This window comes from Cavia porcellus, unplaced genomic scaffold, assembly GCF_034190915.1.
Source record: "Cavia porcellus strain 051 isolate PalLab524CR breed Dunkin Hartley unplaced genomic scaffold, mCavPor4.1 scaffold_25, whole genome shotgun sequence".
Lineage (NCBI taxonomy): Eukaryota > Metazoa > Chordata > Mammalia > Rodentia > Caviidae > Cavia > Cavia porcellus.
In genome coordinates, this window is record NW_026947508.1 from 46,637,614 (window position 1) to 46,654,871 (window position 17,258).

Genomic DNA, 17,258 nt, shown 5'->3' on the forward strand with positions numbered 1-17,258 from the left:
CCCCGCCTACCCGGGAGGCGCACGACGCACTTCCGCTGACGCCTGCAGCCGGCGTCAATTCGATCGGCGCGCGGCTCCCGGAAGTACTCTGAGCTGAGCTTTCCGCTTCCAAATGGTTTCCTGGCCGATTTAGAGATTTCCTACACTTTTTTCCGTCGTTTTGGTTGTGTTTTATTGACCTGGAGGATCCGACGGAAATACGTAGAACCGAAGGAGTTCTAAAATGGCGAACCGTACAGTAAAGGATGCGCATAGCATCCATGGCACAAACCCCCAGTATCTGGTGGAAAAGATCATTCGGACGCGAATCTATGAATCCAAGTACTGGAAAGAAGAGTGCTTTGGACTCACAGGTGAGCAAGAGCGCGAAAACTGCCTCGGCCTCCTTGTGCTCTCTCCTGACTCCGCACTAGTAAGATCGACCCATAGATGGGGTGGTACTAGAGAGAAGTATACCAGTTATCAAAAACAATTTAATCGCCTGCTGTGTGCCCATACTTGCATTGAGTATTGAGGTCAGAAATGAATTAGTCTTACTTTATTATGAAGAGTGTCTCGGGTTGAAACATTCCATGTAATGCTAGCCAGTTGGGTTCCAAATCTAGATTCAAAGCCGTTGAACTCAGGGAGCTGGATATAACTCCTTGACATAGACATCTGAGGTCTTAAATGAAGTCACTATACCCAAAATCAAGTCCTTTCTGTCCTTAAGTCTAGGTCAGTTCCAGTGTTTTTACATGTGAGTCCTAGTTTTACGATCTTTGTTCGAATTCGGGCATAAATCCGTGTCCTGTGATACTGGCTGTGGACTTGAGCGAGTAAGGCACGCAACCTTCCTTAACTGTTTTTCTTATCTGGAAGTAGAGACAGTGTTGGAACTTGCTAGTTAGTGGTAAAGATCAAATCAGTAATAGTAAACGCTTGGCGCAGCACTTGCTGTATAGAAATCTTTCCCTTTATATTAACTGCTGTCATTACTCTTAGTGTTATAATACGCACTTATCTCCCTAATATTAAACCCTTGGTGGCTGTTAAGGGGCTCCAAATCTTAAACTATTCCACTTATGTGAAGGGAAAAAAAAAAAAGCTCTTTTTTTTTTTTTTTTTTGCTTTTTTAGCTGAACTTGTAGTTGATAAAGCCATGGAGTTAAGATTTGTGGGTGGCGTCTATGGTGGAAACATAAAACCAACTCCCTTTCTGTGTTTGACCTTGAAGATGCTTCAAATTCAGCCTGAGAAGGACATCATTGTAGAGTTTATAAAAAATGAAGATTTCAAGTAAGTGCATGTTGACTATCTGTTATATATGCTTTAATTTAAGCAGGGCATGGTGATGCACACTGGTAATCCCAGCATTGGCTAAGGCAGGTGGGTCACTGAAATTTTGAGACCAGCTTGGGCTACATAGTTAAGTGGAAGGCGGGCTTGGACTACATAACAAGACCCTGTCTCAAAATACATATATGTATTTTTAAAAGCTTCAATTTAGTGATTCAAAATTGGGCTTTGGTTAAGAGCTATGAACACAGTGTGTCTAATCTTATCTTCACAGAGTTGCACTTAAGGTGTTAGTTCTGATTGTATTAACTGTCCACTCTACTTTCTAGTCTTAGTAATTTTTTACCCACAAAAGTATTTCACAAATTGAATGTTTGGGAGAAACCAATGCCTAATATCTGGTAGGGGAAAGTAATGGTGTGATTTTTCTGACATCTGAATTCATATGTAGACTTAATTATTCTGTGATCTTGAGGAAATCCTTAATTTTCTGAGCTTTAACTTCCTTACCTGTAAAATGGAGATAAGACCAATGCATAGGATTTAAGGGAAGTTTAAGAAGATAATATATGCACATCCACACATTGTCTGTTGTGTAGTAAACACCTAAAGACATTGGCTGCTCTTTTATTGTTATCCATGCTAAAGAAGCTCACAAATATGAGAGATACATGGTAATAGTTTTCCCATATGACATGCTGTGTTCCAAGGGCTTTAAATACAGTAATTCACTTCACTTTCACATTGACACTATAAAATTGCTACCCCTATTTTAGAAGGAAACTGAAGCACTGAGAGATTTAGGTGATTTACCCAAGGTCAGGCAGCTAGGAAGTGGCAAATGTTACATGCTGTGCTTAGTACTTTCTTCGCATTTCTTATTGAATACTGCAGCCAGTAAATGAAATAGCATCATCTCCATCTTATAGTCTTACAAGGACTGAGAAAACAAGTGACTTGCCTAACATGAGTTGGTAAATTATGGAATTAGAATTTTAACCCAGATAACTAATTTTTTCCAAGACCCACATTCATAGTTGTGTGTACTTGATCTGGTATTATCAAATGTGTTTTACACCTCTTATTAACTCCAGCATCTCCTTGAATTCTTAGAATAGTTGTATGAAGTAAATGGTTTTTATCCTAGTTTACAGATGGTGTAGGTGAAAGTTAAGCATGTATGAAGTTTCCATAGCTAGTAATAGAGAACCGAAACTCAGCTCTTCATATTTTAGCCATTTTGGGCTCTGTGCTGCCTCCAAAGTCCACCTTTCTAGTCCCCAAAGAAATGAAAAAACACATTTACCATTTTCTGTCATGAGAGAAGCCAGCTGAAAAACTCAAGAACTTCTTAGAATGGTCTCTTCTCTTTTATCTGCCAGGTATGTCCGCATGTTGGGCGCGCTTTACATGAGGCTGACAGGCACTGCAATTGATTGCTACAAGTACTTGGAACCCCTGTACAACGACTATCGAAAAATCAAGAGCCAGAACCGAAATGGAGGTGGGTACAATGCCAAGACTCCATTCACTCTCGTTTTTATGTCACGGTGTCTGTAAGTCACTTTCTATGTGTTTCATCTTCACAGTTCTGCTGGCCTCCTCTCTAGAACTGTACTTCACAATGCCATCTATAGACTAAGTGTACTCTGATGTTGGAATATCATTGAAAAATAGTATATTCAAGGGGGCAGCTGCATATCTTTTACAGAGACACTTTCTACACTGAGGAAGAACCTGAGTAATGACCCTTTGTCACCTAGCATCATAATGAAAGACTGTAACATTTGCCTTTCCCTTTCTCCTCCACATGTGTCATTAAACAGTAGAAGACTAGAAAGTTGGTACATGTCAAATATCCTTTTCCAAAATGGCTTTGAACCAGAATCTTTCAGATTTAAGAACGTTCTGGGTGTTGGAACAATTCTATGTACTTTACTGGTTAAACACCCCTAGTTAATAAATCTGAAACGCTCTGAAGTCTGAACTTTTCTTTTTTTGCAATTCTGGAGATTGAACCTAGGACCTTAAACATGCTCAGCAAGCACTCTACGACTGAGCTAAAGTCCTAACTTTTTTTTCTCGTTTAACTTTTATTTTGAGACAGGGTCTCATTAAAGTTGCCCAAGCTAACTTCAAACTTGAAATCCTCCTATCTCAGTCTGCTGAGAAGGTGGAATTGATTAGAGTAACTAATGCCACTATGTCCAGCTAAAAATCCAGAATATTTTGAGTGTCGTGTCCATGTTGAAAAAGGTTTCAAGCTAAGTATAGCTTTTTCAGTGATATTCCTTCATTGGTAAGAGTATACTTAGTCTATATATAGCACACTTATAATCTGAACACTCAGGAGGAAAAGGCAAGAGGATTGCCATGAGTTCAAGGCCAGCCTGCACTACATGGTGAGACCCTGTCTCAAAATAACCAACCAAACAAACCAAAAAACAGATTTCAAATTTTACCTTCTGGGAAGCTAAGGCAGCAGGATCACAAGTTCTGGGTGACTTAGAGACTTGGTAAGACCCTGTCTCAAAATTTTAAAAAAAAAAATTTTTTTTTTTAAAGACTTGATAAAGTTCAATTTAAAAGTCCTGGGTAAATCCCCAGTATCATACATCAAAAAGAAAGTTTCTGATTTTAGAGTGTTTCAGATTTTCCATTTACTTATTTAACTCATATTAAGTGCTAGTGGTATACTAGTGCTATACTGTGTCTGGAAATAACATGGTCAGTTAACTGGACATGGTCATGGCCATGACAGAGTGAGTTACTGATTTTATGATGTTGACCCGAAGCAGGAGTTTTCAACCAGTTGACATACAGCGCTAGATAATTCTTGGCTGTAGGGGCTTTCCTGAGCATTGTAGAGTGTTTAGTAGCATCCCTGGCCACTACACCTAGTTACGAGTAGAACTTCTTGTTCCTAGGGTGATGTGGTTATAGATCAGAACCACTAAATTAAGGTAGTATATGCTATGGAAGTTGTAAAAAGCTACTATTTCATGGTCTATGTAAGATATATGTTCTGTATTCAAAAACACGGATATGAGAAATTACACTGGAGTTTTTTGATGTTAAAATTAACGTGAATTAATGTAAATCTTTATAAAATTATTAAAATAACCTTGAGTTACATAAAATTACTAAAACTTACATGATGTATTCAAGATCATCCCTGAATAATTGAGGACTGTGTGTTTGCTTTTGTGTTTGCCTTTCCTGCTAGTTAGGTTTACTTTTTTTTTTAATCGGTACTGGGGATTGAACTCATGACCGCCTGCTTGCAAGGCAGGTGCTTATGCTGCTGAGCTAAATTCCCAGCCCCAGGTTTACTTTAAATATCACTTCCAGGTTGCTTGGCCTAATTACTCTTTCTTTCAGAGTTTGAACTGATGCATGTAGATGAGTTTATTGATGAACTGCTGCACAGTGAGAGAGTCTGTGATATCATTCTGCCCCGGCTACAGGTAAGAGACTAAGGTTTATTATGGGACAGACAAATAGGCAAACACAAATCCATATTGAAACACGGCAGCTCTGGGGTCACTGGGGTCCTCCTGAGAAGCGTCTCTGTGTCTATGAAAAAGAAGATGGGGAGTGAGAAGAAAGCCAAGTATTTCAAGGGTAAACTTTAAAAGTGAATAGTTGACATAAGAAAGTTTATCTTTGGGATGATATATCAAGGATTTTATAGTTTTAAGTGGTGGTTTTAAACTTTGTGAACAGCTTTTTTCATATTGAGCATATAAAGCCAGGCTGTTTAAAGAGAAAGAGAACCAGGAGGGGGAGGTAGGGTCTTGTCTCCTGAAACTCCCCTTTAGCAATACCCTCCCTGTTAAGGATTGTCCCTGAAGCACCCTTTGAGATCATGCTTTATGATTTAAAAACTACTGTTTGAAAATATATAGGGAAAACAAACTGAGTGGGCCTTTTAAAGAGCTAACAGTGCAGTGATAACAGCATAGCACTCACAACATTCAAAATAGCCTGCAATTGAACAGAATCATCTAACACACTATTTACTATGAAAATGTTGAGTCTGATAAGTATTTTCTGTATCTGGTTGAATACTGTCCTATCTCCCAAACTTTTGTCCTATTACATACCTCATTTCTTCCAACCTTTATAGAATTTTGATGATGGATAAATGAGAGCTAAGTAGGAATGCATTATTCTCATTATTCCACAGCTGCCTGTCCAGGCTACCCAACATTCCCCATATCCTTGGGTCAGGAATATGAAGAATGGTGTCTTCTCTTGAAACTGCCAAGCAACCTAATCTTGCTGGCCATGATTTTCTGTGTACCTTACAGAGTACGATCATAAGAAATAGAACCAAATGGAAATTAATTTCTTCACTTTAGCTTTGTATTTATGTTTGTAGCAAAAATTAAGAAAGTATATGGATTCCATGTATATTAAACTCTTTAGGAAAACCTAAATTGTCTTTGAAATGAAATCATTGCAGCGGTTGCCCCATGTCTTTTCTGTCAGTGTCAGAAGTCCAGGGTTAAGGCCTCAGGACATAAAGCAGATGGTATCGATCCGTAACTTTCATTATGTTCTCTGTAGAAACGCTACGTGCTAGAAGAAGCTGAGCAATTGGAGCCTCGAGTTAGTGCTCTGGAAGAAGACATGGATGACGTGGAGTCTAGTGAAGAGGAGGAGGAGGAAGATGAGAAGGTGAGGCACCTAGGATTTTTAAGATTCTTGTTCTTGTTTCCAAACTTCAGTTTTTATTTCTTTAAAAAAAATTATCCTATTAAAAGTATGAATGTTAGAGTCAAATACTCCTTGATTCATTTCTTATTGCTGTCATTTACTAGTATTATAATCTTAGTGTTTCTTTTTTTCCCCTAGTGCCGGGGGTTGAAACCATAGCTATGTCTGTCCCCTGCCCCTTAATGGTGGTATAGTTATTAAAATTACTTAACCTTAATTTTCTTCTTTGTAAAGTAAGAATAATAATGTTCTCTTAAGTGTTAAATAACCCTTGCATTCCCTTTTTATTCCATTCAGGCTATAAGCCTATTAGTTAACAAAGCCACCCATAGCTAGTGAGAGGATTAATCCAGTTATCACACCCTTAATCTAGTCACTCTGAAAAGCCCCACCTGTGAGTGGATGGCACTTTGGAGGGACAACCTGATAAAAGCTTCAACAGTGGTAAAGTGCAACCTACTTTCTTTTACTTGATGTGGATAAATGAAAATCTCACTTTTTGCTGAAGGTATGGCTTAGTGATAGTGCTTGCCTAGCATGTGCAAGGCTGCGAGTCTGGTACCCAGCACTGCATAAAATAAAGCCACCCTATTCTTTTCCCGCTTGCCTGCCTTGCTTTAATTCAAAATCATGTATATGTGTGGGTCTGATTCTGGTATTACTGTCCTGGCCACTTTATACAAATGCTACTATCCTAATTATATAACTTTGGAAGAGTCTGGATTTTTAGTGGAGCAAGAGCTATTTTATGTAAATAATAGAATCCACTGTGAAGTATAAAAGAAACCTGCTAGTATTTTGATTAAAATTGCATTGAATCTACACAAACTTTAGGAGAAAATGAAAGATATACTTTCTCTCAAAAGATGTCACTTTCATGAAAGTGACATCTTTTGAGAGAAAGTATATCTTTCAGTTATTTCGCCTTATAGAAACTTAACATGTAAACTTATTTTCCTTCAGGTAGTTTTTGTATGTCTTAGATTTATTCCCTTTTACTTTGTTATTGTGATGGAAGTTATGAATAGTTATGTTACTAATATAAAGGAAGATTTTTTTTAGAGGTATTTGTTATTAATGTGTAGATACAAAGTTTATTTTTTAATTGACTAAACTCTAGATTTGGAAGGAAAATCTAGGCAAACAGTCTTTGGAATAATAAATTTTAGTATCTTTGTAACCTTTATGACCCTCATTTCTTTCTGTTGGACTTTCAGTATAGCACTGAAGTAGTGGGGAAAAAAATCTGTTTGTTCCTGATTTTAAAGTGACTACCTCTGATAGTTTTTTTTTTTTTTGTCTTTTTCCTTTTTATCAGTACCAGGGATCAAACTCACTACTGCCTGCTCACAAGGCAGGCGCTTATGCCACTGAGCTAAATCCCCAGCTCCCCTCTGATAGTTTCTTGCTAATAACTACATTTGCAGGCCAGGTATGGTGGTGTGCCTCTGTAATCCCAACACGGGAGGCTAAGGCAGAAGAGTAGCAGAGTCCGAGGCCAGCTTAGGCTACATAATGAGTTCAAGGCCAGCTTGGAATAGCGAGAATTTGTCTCAAGGGAAAAAAAAGACATTTGCTATTGATTTCCTGTTGATACCTCTTACAAAAATAAGAGAATTTTAGTCAGGCATGGTGACACACACTTGTAATCCCAGCTTTTGGGAGGCTGAGGCAAGAAAACCTTGAGTGTGTGAGACCAGCCTGGGCTACAGAGTGTTCTTAAGGCCAGATTGAACTGCATAGCAAGACAGGCTGAGAGACCATGTCTCAAAAAGGTCAAAAAAAGGAGGGATTTTTTTCTTTCTTTTCTGGGTTGCTGTGAATTTTTATCATGAATGAGAATATCTTTTTTTACCTTTTTCCTGCCATATACTAAGGTGATCATATAGTTTTTCTCCTTTAACCAAATTAAGTGCCATTTATAAACTTATTAATTCCCCTTTCAGTTATTGGTATAAACAGAACTTGATCATAGCTTTTTTTAATACAATGATGGATTAAGTTCACTATTTTGATATTTATATCTTTGCTTATGAGGGATAGTAAGAACCATAACATAGTTTAACTCCATTTATAACTATCAGCATCATTCCCAGGTCACAGGTTTTTCTCATCTAGCGTCCAATTCTTTGTAGCCATCAAGTTTATACGTTATTTTCACAGGCTATGTCTGTCAGTTTAGTTTTCTCTTTTGCATCTCTGGTCATGTATTTCACCTTCCTTTTTTACAAATTAAGAATTTTCCTTAGTGCAGCTATTATCCTAGTAAGTTTATTTGCCTATAAATGACTGCTTCCCTCGTGTTCTTAGAAGATATTTTGCTAAGTACACAATTCTAGATTGACAGTGTGGTCATCTGACAGCCATTGTCACTTTCAGGAATCTGCATTCATTCTAATTATTGTTTCTTTGATGTGATCTGTGATCCCACCCCATCTCCACTGCTTTAAGAGCTATCTTTTAGCTGGTTATTTTGCACTTTTATTATCTCTAAAGCTTGGCTTTCCTTTAACCACCCTTGGGATTCATTTTATTTTATTTCCAAGAAGTTTTTCATGAGTTTTCAATTCTACAATCTCTCCATTCTCTCCTAGATGCAAGCTTTTATTCCATCCAGCTTGTCTTTTTTTTTTTTTAACTTTCTGTGCTATCTCCCTAGTATTCAGGTTTTCCTTTAGTTCAGCTCTTTAATCTATTTCAAGTTGCTTTTGTTACCAGTTAGGCTTTGTTTCCTAGACATTCCTTTTTAAAAACCCAATTATCTGTTCATAAATACCTTTTGTTGATTGTTCACCTTTGATTGTGTGTATTCATACATACCTCAGGGCTTCAGGTGTCTACCTCTGTTGGTTGCCACTGCTCTAGATTGCGTTTTCTCTTCTCATGTGACTAGAAATACTCACTGACTGAACCTGACTAACTAGCATCTTTGGGTGACAATGTGAAGATGTAATGTTCCTCCCAAAATAATTTGAAATCATGTTTCACTTAGTCATGGGCATATATGCTAAAATGTCATTACAGTTTTGTAGTGGGAGCATCAACAGTGTTCTTAGACAAATCTATATGGTTTAGACCTGTCACTCCCTATGACCTTTTTGATGAATTCAGAAGGCACAGTGAACACAAGTTGTATGAGGTGTTTTATACTGTTTTATAAAAGAGCTTTTTTAATGAAAATTAAATGGAGCACATTTTAAAATCAGTATTACATTCTGTACATAATTGTAGATGCTTACTTTTGTGTGAGTGGCAGGACAGTAGATTTGCCCCAGCATTATTGCAATCCTGTTAATACTCACCCTAAGGCCAAGATGTCACCGACCACTAAGTGTCTTTCAGCTTGGGACCACCATGACATATGCAGTCTGTGGTGACACAAAAGTCATTGTACAGGACAATAAACAGCTAGAGGCACCACTGACTGGGGCCTTTCAGCTTTGAGTTCTAGACCACTTTCATGCATTGGTGTTAATAGAGAGCTCATTATTTTTCCTTAAAGCGTCACTATAATAGTCACATTGTTTTTAGGCAACTCTGCTCTCCTGGATTCCTGCTGCTTTAGCCCCAGTACCTCATTGTATCAGGTTGTTTACCCTATATAGATTTTCAGTCTGTATTTCCCTGATTAGTTCCATAGGATGTTGCTTAACATTAACATGTCCATTGTACTTCCTAGAAACTATTAGATCTAAAGGCTTAATCAGATTGGAGGTTGGGGGGGGGTCTTTTTTTTTTTTGTATTGAGAATCAAACACAACCTCACATTTGCCAGGCATGCAAAGTGCCAATGAGACAGGATTTCACTAAACTCACTTTGTAGTCCATGCTAGCCTAAAACTTGCAGAGATCAGCCTCCCAAATGCTGGGGTTACAGGGATGCATTACCATACTTGGCTGATAGGGAGGAAGGATTTTTTTTTAAATCTCAGTTTGGAGTATAGCAACTCTGTTTCATAGGAATAGTACATACATCCCTTGGAGTATGCGAGGTCCTTCTGTCTCACTTTTTGTAATGTTAGAATTCATTGATGAACAATGACTAGCTCCATCAGGTCTTGTAAAATGGTGATATTCTTTTATTTCTTCATCATTTTCACTTGGAATAGACCTGTAAAAGGAAACTTTCCAAAGCCAGACATGGTAGTGCATGCCTGTAATCCAGCATTTGGGAGACTGAGGCACAAAGTTCACCACAAGTTTTGAGGCTAGCTTGGGCTACATACTGAGTTCAAGATCAGTTTGAACTGTATAATGAGACACTTTCAGAAACCAAAAATAAAGGAAATGTTCCAAGTCAGCATTTTATTTTTCACAGGTAGAGTTTATGCAGGAAAGATAATTGATCCTTTACCAGCCTTAAAAAGTCGATTTTATACTATTCTCCCAAGATGATGCACTTTTACCTCTAGTAACCATATGGACTAACTTCAGTTTACTTTTGTTTCTTGAAACAGAGTATCACACTGTAATTTATGCTGGCCATGACCTAGGGGATTACAGGTGTGTGCCACCACACCCGGCCATGATTTAAACAAACCTGATGTTGTAATCTGTTAATGTCCACATCAGTGCTCAGATTGTTCCATCTTAGGCCAGTGGAGACATCTTAATTTCTAAGGTTGCTTAATGTAATTGCAACAATCTTTAATAGCTCCCTTGAATTCTTACGTATATTCTAATCATATCTAGAATGCCTCAGACCAGGAACCAACTATTTTGATGAAGTCTTTAGTTTAAGTATATAATATTTAGATACTACAGTCTGAGCACTGTATGTGATTGTAAGTACCAGGGTGATTGGTGTTGGTAGGCCTTTAGTGTTGGCAGTACTAAGGGAAATTTAGTTTTGAAGATTTAGATACACCACAGCTTTTTATTTAAACTTCAGTTGACTTGTACCTTTTCTTTCATTTTGGAAATTCAGCTGCTTTTTGTCTTCATGGTTATCCCACCATGTAGTCACCTTACTGGGAGTGGGGCTTTGGAACAGGCTAGGGAACGTAATCAATATTCCTAGATGACTGACCATTAACAACCTGTATGCATCACTGATCTACCCCTCTTATTTCCAGTTGGAAAGAGTGCCATCACCTGATCATCGGCGGAGAAGCTACCGAGACTTGGATAAGCCCCGTCGCTCTCCCACACTGAGATACAGGAGAAGTAGAAGTCGGTCTCCCAGAAGGCAAGGCACTAGTCCTTAGATTTTAAGTATCTTGGTTATGAGTTTTAAGTTCAGGGAAACAAAAACGCCAGCCTATGGAGAATGTTTGCTCAGTGCATTAGTTAACAATTGTTGCAAAACTATCACACATAAAACCTCACTAGCAGACAAAAACCATTTCTTTACTTCACAAGTATATGGTAAGTGATTGAAGGTGAAATTAAGAGATGTAGTATTTGGATTATAAGCTCTGTTTGCTGACCTTGTTCTGGCTGGTATACGCTGGCCTTTGCAAGGATGGCTGGGGTAATTTAATGTCTTTTCTGGGTCTCAGCCTCCAGCAGACTGTTAAGTATGTTCTCATGGTTGTGGCAGAATTCAATCATACACAAGTCACTGAAGCAGTTTTCCAGTATCTGCTTGTATCACATTTGCAAATACACTGTTGGTTGATGGCAAGGCACTTGGTTATTCCTAAAGTTAATAGACGGTGCTATAAAGTTACATGACAAAGGACATATACAGAGAAAGAGAAGTAAGAGTCAGGACCACTGGATTCATCTGCAGGGAACTGGGTTCAGTTTTGCAGTCTACAACACCCAATACACTAACTTTAGCACCTCTTTTCCTTTGCTCTCTGCAGGCGGAGTCGATCTCCCAAAAGGAGGAGGTAAGTCTTCAGCCATTTCAAATCAAGAAGGAAGGGAAGGGGTGGTAGTACTATCTATGTATCACCAAAGAGATCTGGCAGGCTGACCAGTCTCTTCCACAGTCCTTCACCCCGCAGAGAGAGACATCGGAGCAAGAGCCCAAGACGACACAGAAGCAGGTCCCGAGACAGACGACACAGATCCCGCTCCAAGTCCCCAGGTATAGCATTTGGGCTGTTTGTCACTGCTTGTCTTAATAAATCTAAGGAGCAGTTACCCTCCTACAGTATGGAAGTGCTTAACTATTCTGTTGCCTAGCAAAAGAAAAATGGACATGGAATTTGAAAATTAAGGCTTGCTAGCTGGAGATGGTAGCACACCCTTGTAATTCAGCACTGAGTGAGGCTAAAATAAAGGCCAGCCTGGGAAATTTAGCAATTTAGTAAGACTGTGTCCAAAAGTAAAAATAACCAGAGATGTAGCTCAAATGAAAAGACCTAAGGTTCAATCCCCAGTGCCACCAAAATGAAAAGAAAATGATCTTGAGTCCTATGAGTTTTGCTGATATGGTGGATGTTTCTCTTGTTGATGTGACAATACCCAAAATTAAAGGGGGAAAGGTTTATTTACTCCCTTCTTTCTTTTGGTTTGGAGACAGGGTCTTGCTATGCAGTTCAGGCTGACCTTGAATTTACTAGGTAGCTGAGACTGGCCTTGAACTCACAAGAATCCTTTTGCTTCAGCCTGCCTCTGCTTCCCAAAGTGCTGGAATTACAGGTGTGCGCCACCACACCCAGCTCAGAAAGGTTTATTTAGCTTACAGTTTTGTAGAGATTTCAGCCCATAATAGGTTGGTTCTAAAGCAAGGTGGCGTGGTACAGAGGCATCATAGAGGAGAAACAGCTCATAGTACGCAGAAGGTAATAAAGCAGCAAGAGGAATCTTAACATCTTTCTGCTTCATGTATCCAACCCTAAGGCTACCAGAATTAGGGCAGAGCCAAACCAATCAGTAGACTAATTAATCGCCCACCCTTAATCCTAACATTGTATCATGCATCAGCCACCTCTGAAAAAACCCCACCTATGACTGCATAAGACTTTGGGCGGGGGGGGGGGGGGGAATCCAGATAGAAGTCATAATAGTAAGCTTCAGTATTTTCATCTGAAATTACAGGAAAAAGGCCAAAAGGGTGGCAAACACTCAATGTAATGGCTCTGAAATTGGCTGAGTATTGTTGTACTAATTTCCATGCCACACATTACACTGCTTGTAGTAGTACTGCGAACAAGAGATCTTCCCACCATAAACTACCTTAGCAGTAAACCAGTGGGTGGGATTGGGGATGTGTCAATGATAGTTATAGCTGACTAAGATCTGACTCATCCAGTGACCTTTTCTTTCACAGGTCATCACCGTAGTCACAGACATAGGAGCCACTCAAAGTCTCCTGAAAGGTAAATATGGACTTCTATTTAAATATAAATCTTTGTTCAGAAATTGAAAGTTTTAATTGGGCATGGTGCACATACCTATAGCCCTACCATTAGGTAGCCTGAGGCAGGAGAGTCACTTTAAATTTGAGCCTAGCTTCCTTGCTTGGTGTATATAGTTAGTTCAATCCAGCTTGAAACACAGTGAGACCTTGTCTCAAAATAAAAACAACAGAAATTAAATCCCTCAAATATAACGAAGTTGGGCCTGAAATGTCCTTGTTTTGATGAGAGAAATGGAAATGGGAGTTCTCATTCATTTCAAAACAGCACTGGCATTTTCCTGAGAATTATTGTCTCTTTTGCACTTTTGTTTTTTGGTAGGGTTGTGGATTTTGGATAATGGGTTAACAGTAGTCTCAAAACACCTGATGGGTTTTTTTATTTGTGAGTAGGTTTTTTTCTTTTTTTCTTTTCAGTTTTTTGGTGCTGAAAGCCTGAACCCTAAGGCATCACGCTTGCCACATAAGCACATTGACACTGAGCGAAATACCCAACCCTGCCTTAGGGTTTAAGTACCAAGTTTTAAAACTTAGTGGTTGAGTGACCTTGGCCAAGTCATTTTCATCTGAACAGCTTTCACTGGAAATCACTGTGTAACTCTTAAGAGGTCGTTTCCTCACTGGTTATATTATCAATGCCAGACTTACAGTGTTCCTCTAAGATGGGGTGGCACTTTTAATAAATGTTAAGTATTCCCAAGTGTCTGCCAAGTGTCTGCATATCATAAGAGTTTCTCAAAACTCCTTCCTTGCCCCTTAATGATTTATATATGTGTACATATTCCATTTCAGGTCAAAGAAAAGCCATAAGAAGAGCCGGAGAGGAAATGAGTGATGAATTCACTGTGGGTACTTATGTGGAAGGATTAAGAGCTGCTCTCTTGGCAGCTATGTTATTTTTTTAAATGGAAGAGGTGCTGAAAATTTTGTATCTGTTTTTCAGCTGTAAACATCTTTGAAGGATGATGTTTTTTAAGGTCTGTTTTTGACCCAATCAACTACAACTATATTCAAACTTTTGTGACAAGAGTAGAAAGGATCTGGGAATTGGAGAGAAAAGATGAGGCTGTATTGGTGACCCTTTGCCTTTTTGTTATTAAACCTGAGACATCCATTTGACACTTTTTTGTAGTTGAGTTTTTGGTTTACTCCATGATTAGAACTACTTTGAAAATCCTTGAATTTGTGCTGTTGCTATTTATCAATGATCAAATCAGTCCAGCAGTAATTTCTTTTTTTCAACAACATCAAGTAGTAATAAACATGAAAACTGGCTGGTCCTCTGGATTAATTGATTGAGTTCTATCCAACAATTTCAATAGACAGTAGCCCTTAATACTCTTTACAACACATTTACATAGCGCCATTTTTCTCTTACAACTCTTAAAATGCAGATGCGTAGCCTGTAAATACTGACATTACCCAAGGTTAATTAATAGCAGCAAGATAGCAGGACAAAAATATTTAATGGAGGATTAGACACTGTGGCGCATTGCCTATATTCCCAACACTTGTGAGGCTGAGGCAGAAAGATCACCATGAGTACAGGCCAGCCTCAGCCACATAATAAGCGCAACACCAGCTTTAAGTACACAGTGAAACTCTGTCTCAGAAATCACACATGTACAATTCTAATGGGGAAAACTATCTCAGTTCTATTCATGGTTTTGGCTGAATTGTTGGACAGTACAACTAGTCACAAAGAAAATACAGTACAGTAGAAAGACATCTTTTAGAGGGGCAGGGAAAAAAGACAAAGGTGGTAATAAAAAAGATGTATTCACTTTAAAATTTCTTTTGAGACAGCAATGATGTATATAATCTAGCTAAGTAAATCCCAGATGGTGGGAAATAAGAGACTATAATTCAGCATAGTGATCTAGGCCAAGGTTGATGTTACAGCAGTTGTGGAAGATGTTAGTAAGATTGCCCAGGAAGTATATGTAGATAAGACTAGAACATAGAATGGCGCCATAGGCATCACCAGCACTGGTAACAAGCACAAATCACCTATTCAGACTGGAATAAACTACTCATAAAGAGAGGAAAATTAGGCAAGAGTAGGTCAAAGAAGCCTAGGGTGTAAGGACACAAAAGCAATGTAAATACTTTTAAAGTCCCTAGGTACTGATAAAAATATCAGGATGTATCCTTAAAAAGTTCCTTTTACCTGTACTTTCTTTCCTCTTTAGAAGGGAAAAAAATGATTAAATAACCTCTTACAACTTGTATCCCCAGAAGGAGTTGCAAAGTTGCAGCCCTCCAAGATCCAGCTTTTCCAGGCAGGTCTGGGTATCTGGGCATAGGATAAACACTTCTACTGCTTGTAACTGATCTAAAGAACTTTTGTAGCAACATTAAAGCATTTTTTAAAAATTATTTGAGCTTTAATATTCTTCAATGGATCATCTTATACCTGCATTATTAAAAGTTATTCCTAAGTGCTGTTATGAATTACGATACACTTTTGACACTTTTAAAATTAAATGTAAGCATCTCTGTTCAAAGCTATTATAGACTCCTAGCATTTCTTTTTTAGGTGGTGAAGCAAAGGTCTTTGGCCAAAGGATCCATGGACCAACCAGGTTATCTGTTAAGTAAAAACCCTCAAAGAAAAAAAAAAGTTATTTCAAACATAAAATCCAAAGCATATGTAGGTATGTGATAAAAACTGGACTAAAGCCAGGCATGGGTAACTCCAGGACTAGAAGCCTGAGGCAGGAGGATTGCCCCAAATATGAAGACAGCTTAGATTACCCAGTTCTAGGCCAGCTTGAGCTACATAATGAAATGAGCACCTGTGGGGGTCAGGGAGACTGGACTAAAAATGAGGCAGCATGACCAACCTATAGCAGGAAGCAAAGTGAACCTATTCTTTTATTAGAACAAAGAGTAACGGCCACTGGGGGTGTCATCATACACTGGTTCCACTTGGGAGGTTCAAGGCAGGATCCCTGAGTCCAGGTGTTTAAACCTAGCCTGGGCAACAGTTTAAGACTCTTTTAAAACACTTAACTGCCAGGCATAGTGGCACATTCCCAGTACATAGGAGGCTGAAGCAGAAGGATCATGAGTTCACAGCCAGTCTGAACTACATAAGGCCCTGTCTCAAAAACACAAAATACAAAACAGAGCATGTAAGTAACTTCAGAAACTAGCAATCCAGCAATTTCATAATCCTGATGAACTGAAATAATTATGTGGGAATTGAAGTAGAGAAAGCAAGTCATTCTAGGGAAAAGCAAATAAAAATAAACAATGTAAAAACTTTTAATGTAGCAAGGTTCAAATTAAATACCAACACTATTACAGAAAAATAAGTAGAGAAAAATCCAGTATGCTAGATTCATCTATAGTTGGATCCAGATACAACTTAATTAAAACATGAAACAAGAAAACACCCTTTCTAGTGTTTCCCTTAACTAATCTTATTTTTAGGAGGAATATTTGTCTTGGGAAAAATAAAGAACATTTTAGTTCCTATTAAATTCAGATTAACTTACCTTATTTCTTAAATATTGCATATGAGCCCACTTTTATACAACTTTTTGTGAAGCAGAGGTGGTGGCACACGCCTGTAATGCTATTACTCTGTGATGCAGAGGCAGGCACATTGAGAGTTTAAGCCTAGTCTAGGCAACTCAGCAAGACCCTGTCTCAAAATTTTAAAAATTACTCTGAAGGCTCGGGATTAGCTCAGCAACATAAGTGCCTGCTTGGCAGACACCAGGTTGTGAGGTGGATCCCTGGCACCAAAAAAAAATTCACACGCCCTTGAAATTGTGTATACGTGTTTCTATTCTGAATAATAGCAAATTTCTAACAAGCTTTTAAGTGATTTTGTTATTTGGTACTTACATACAAAGCCTTGGGGGTTTTTTTTGGTCTTTTTCGTTTAAATCAGTACCAGGGATGGAACTCAAAACTGCCTGCTTGCAAGGCAGGC

At 38.5% G+C, this 17,258-nt stretch overlaps 1 protein-coding gene across 1 annotated transcript; it reads left to right on the top strand.

Moving 5' to 3' along the window:
* The first annotated feature begins 45 nt into the window (after nucleotides 1-45).
* On the top strand, nucleotides 46-15,691 carry Prpf38a (pre-mRNA processing factor 38A). The gene is made up of 10 exons (XM_003463070.5): nucleotides 46-353; nucleotides 1,119-1,278; nucleotides 2,661-2,782; nucleotides 4,660-4,745; nucleotides 5,851-5,961; nucleotides 11,076-11,188; nucleotides 11,811-11,837; nucleotides 11,940-12,037; nucleotides 13,226-13,274; nucleotides 14,105-15,691. The coding sequence occupies exons 1-10, from the start codon at nucleotides 224-226 to the stop codon at nucleotides 14,145-14,147; spliced, it is 939 nt and encodes a 312-aa protein (XP_003463118.1). The 5' UTR covers nucleotides 46-223; the 3' UTR covers nucleotides 14,148-15,691.
* Nucleotides 15,692-17,258: the final 1,567 nt, after the last annotated feature.

Bases quoted from the DNA above. Each gene is read 5' to 3' on its own strand.
- Prpf38a (XM_003463070.5), top strand. From the start codon at position 224: ATGGCGAACCGTACAGTAAAGGATGCGCATAGCATCCATGGCACAAAC. The intron at 1,279-2,660 runs GTAAGTGCATGT...TTTATCTGCCAG, and splicing joins ATAAAAAATGAAGATTTCAA to GTATGTCCGCATGTTGGGCG. The intron at 4,746-5,850 runs GTAAGAGACTAA...TGTTCTCTGTAG, and splicing joins TCATTCTGCCCCGGCTACAG to AAACGCTACGTGCTAGAAGA.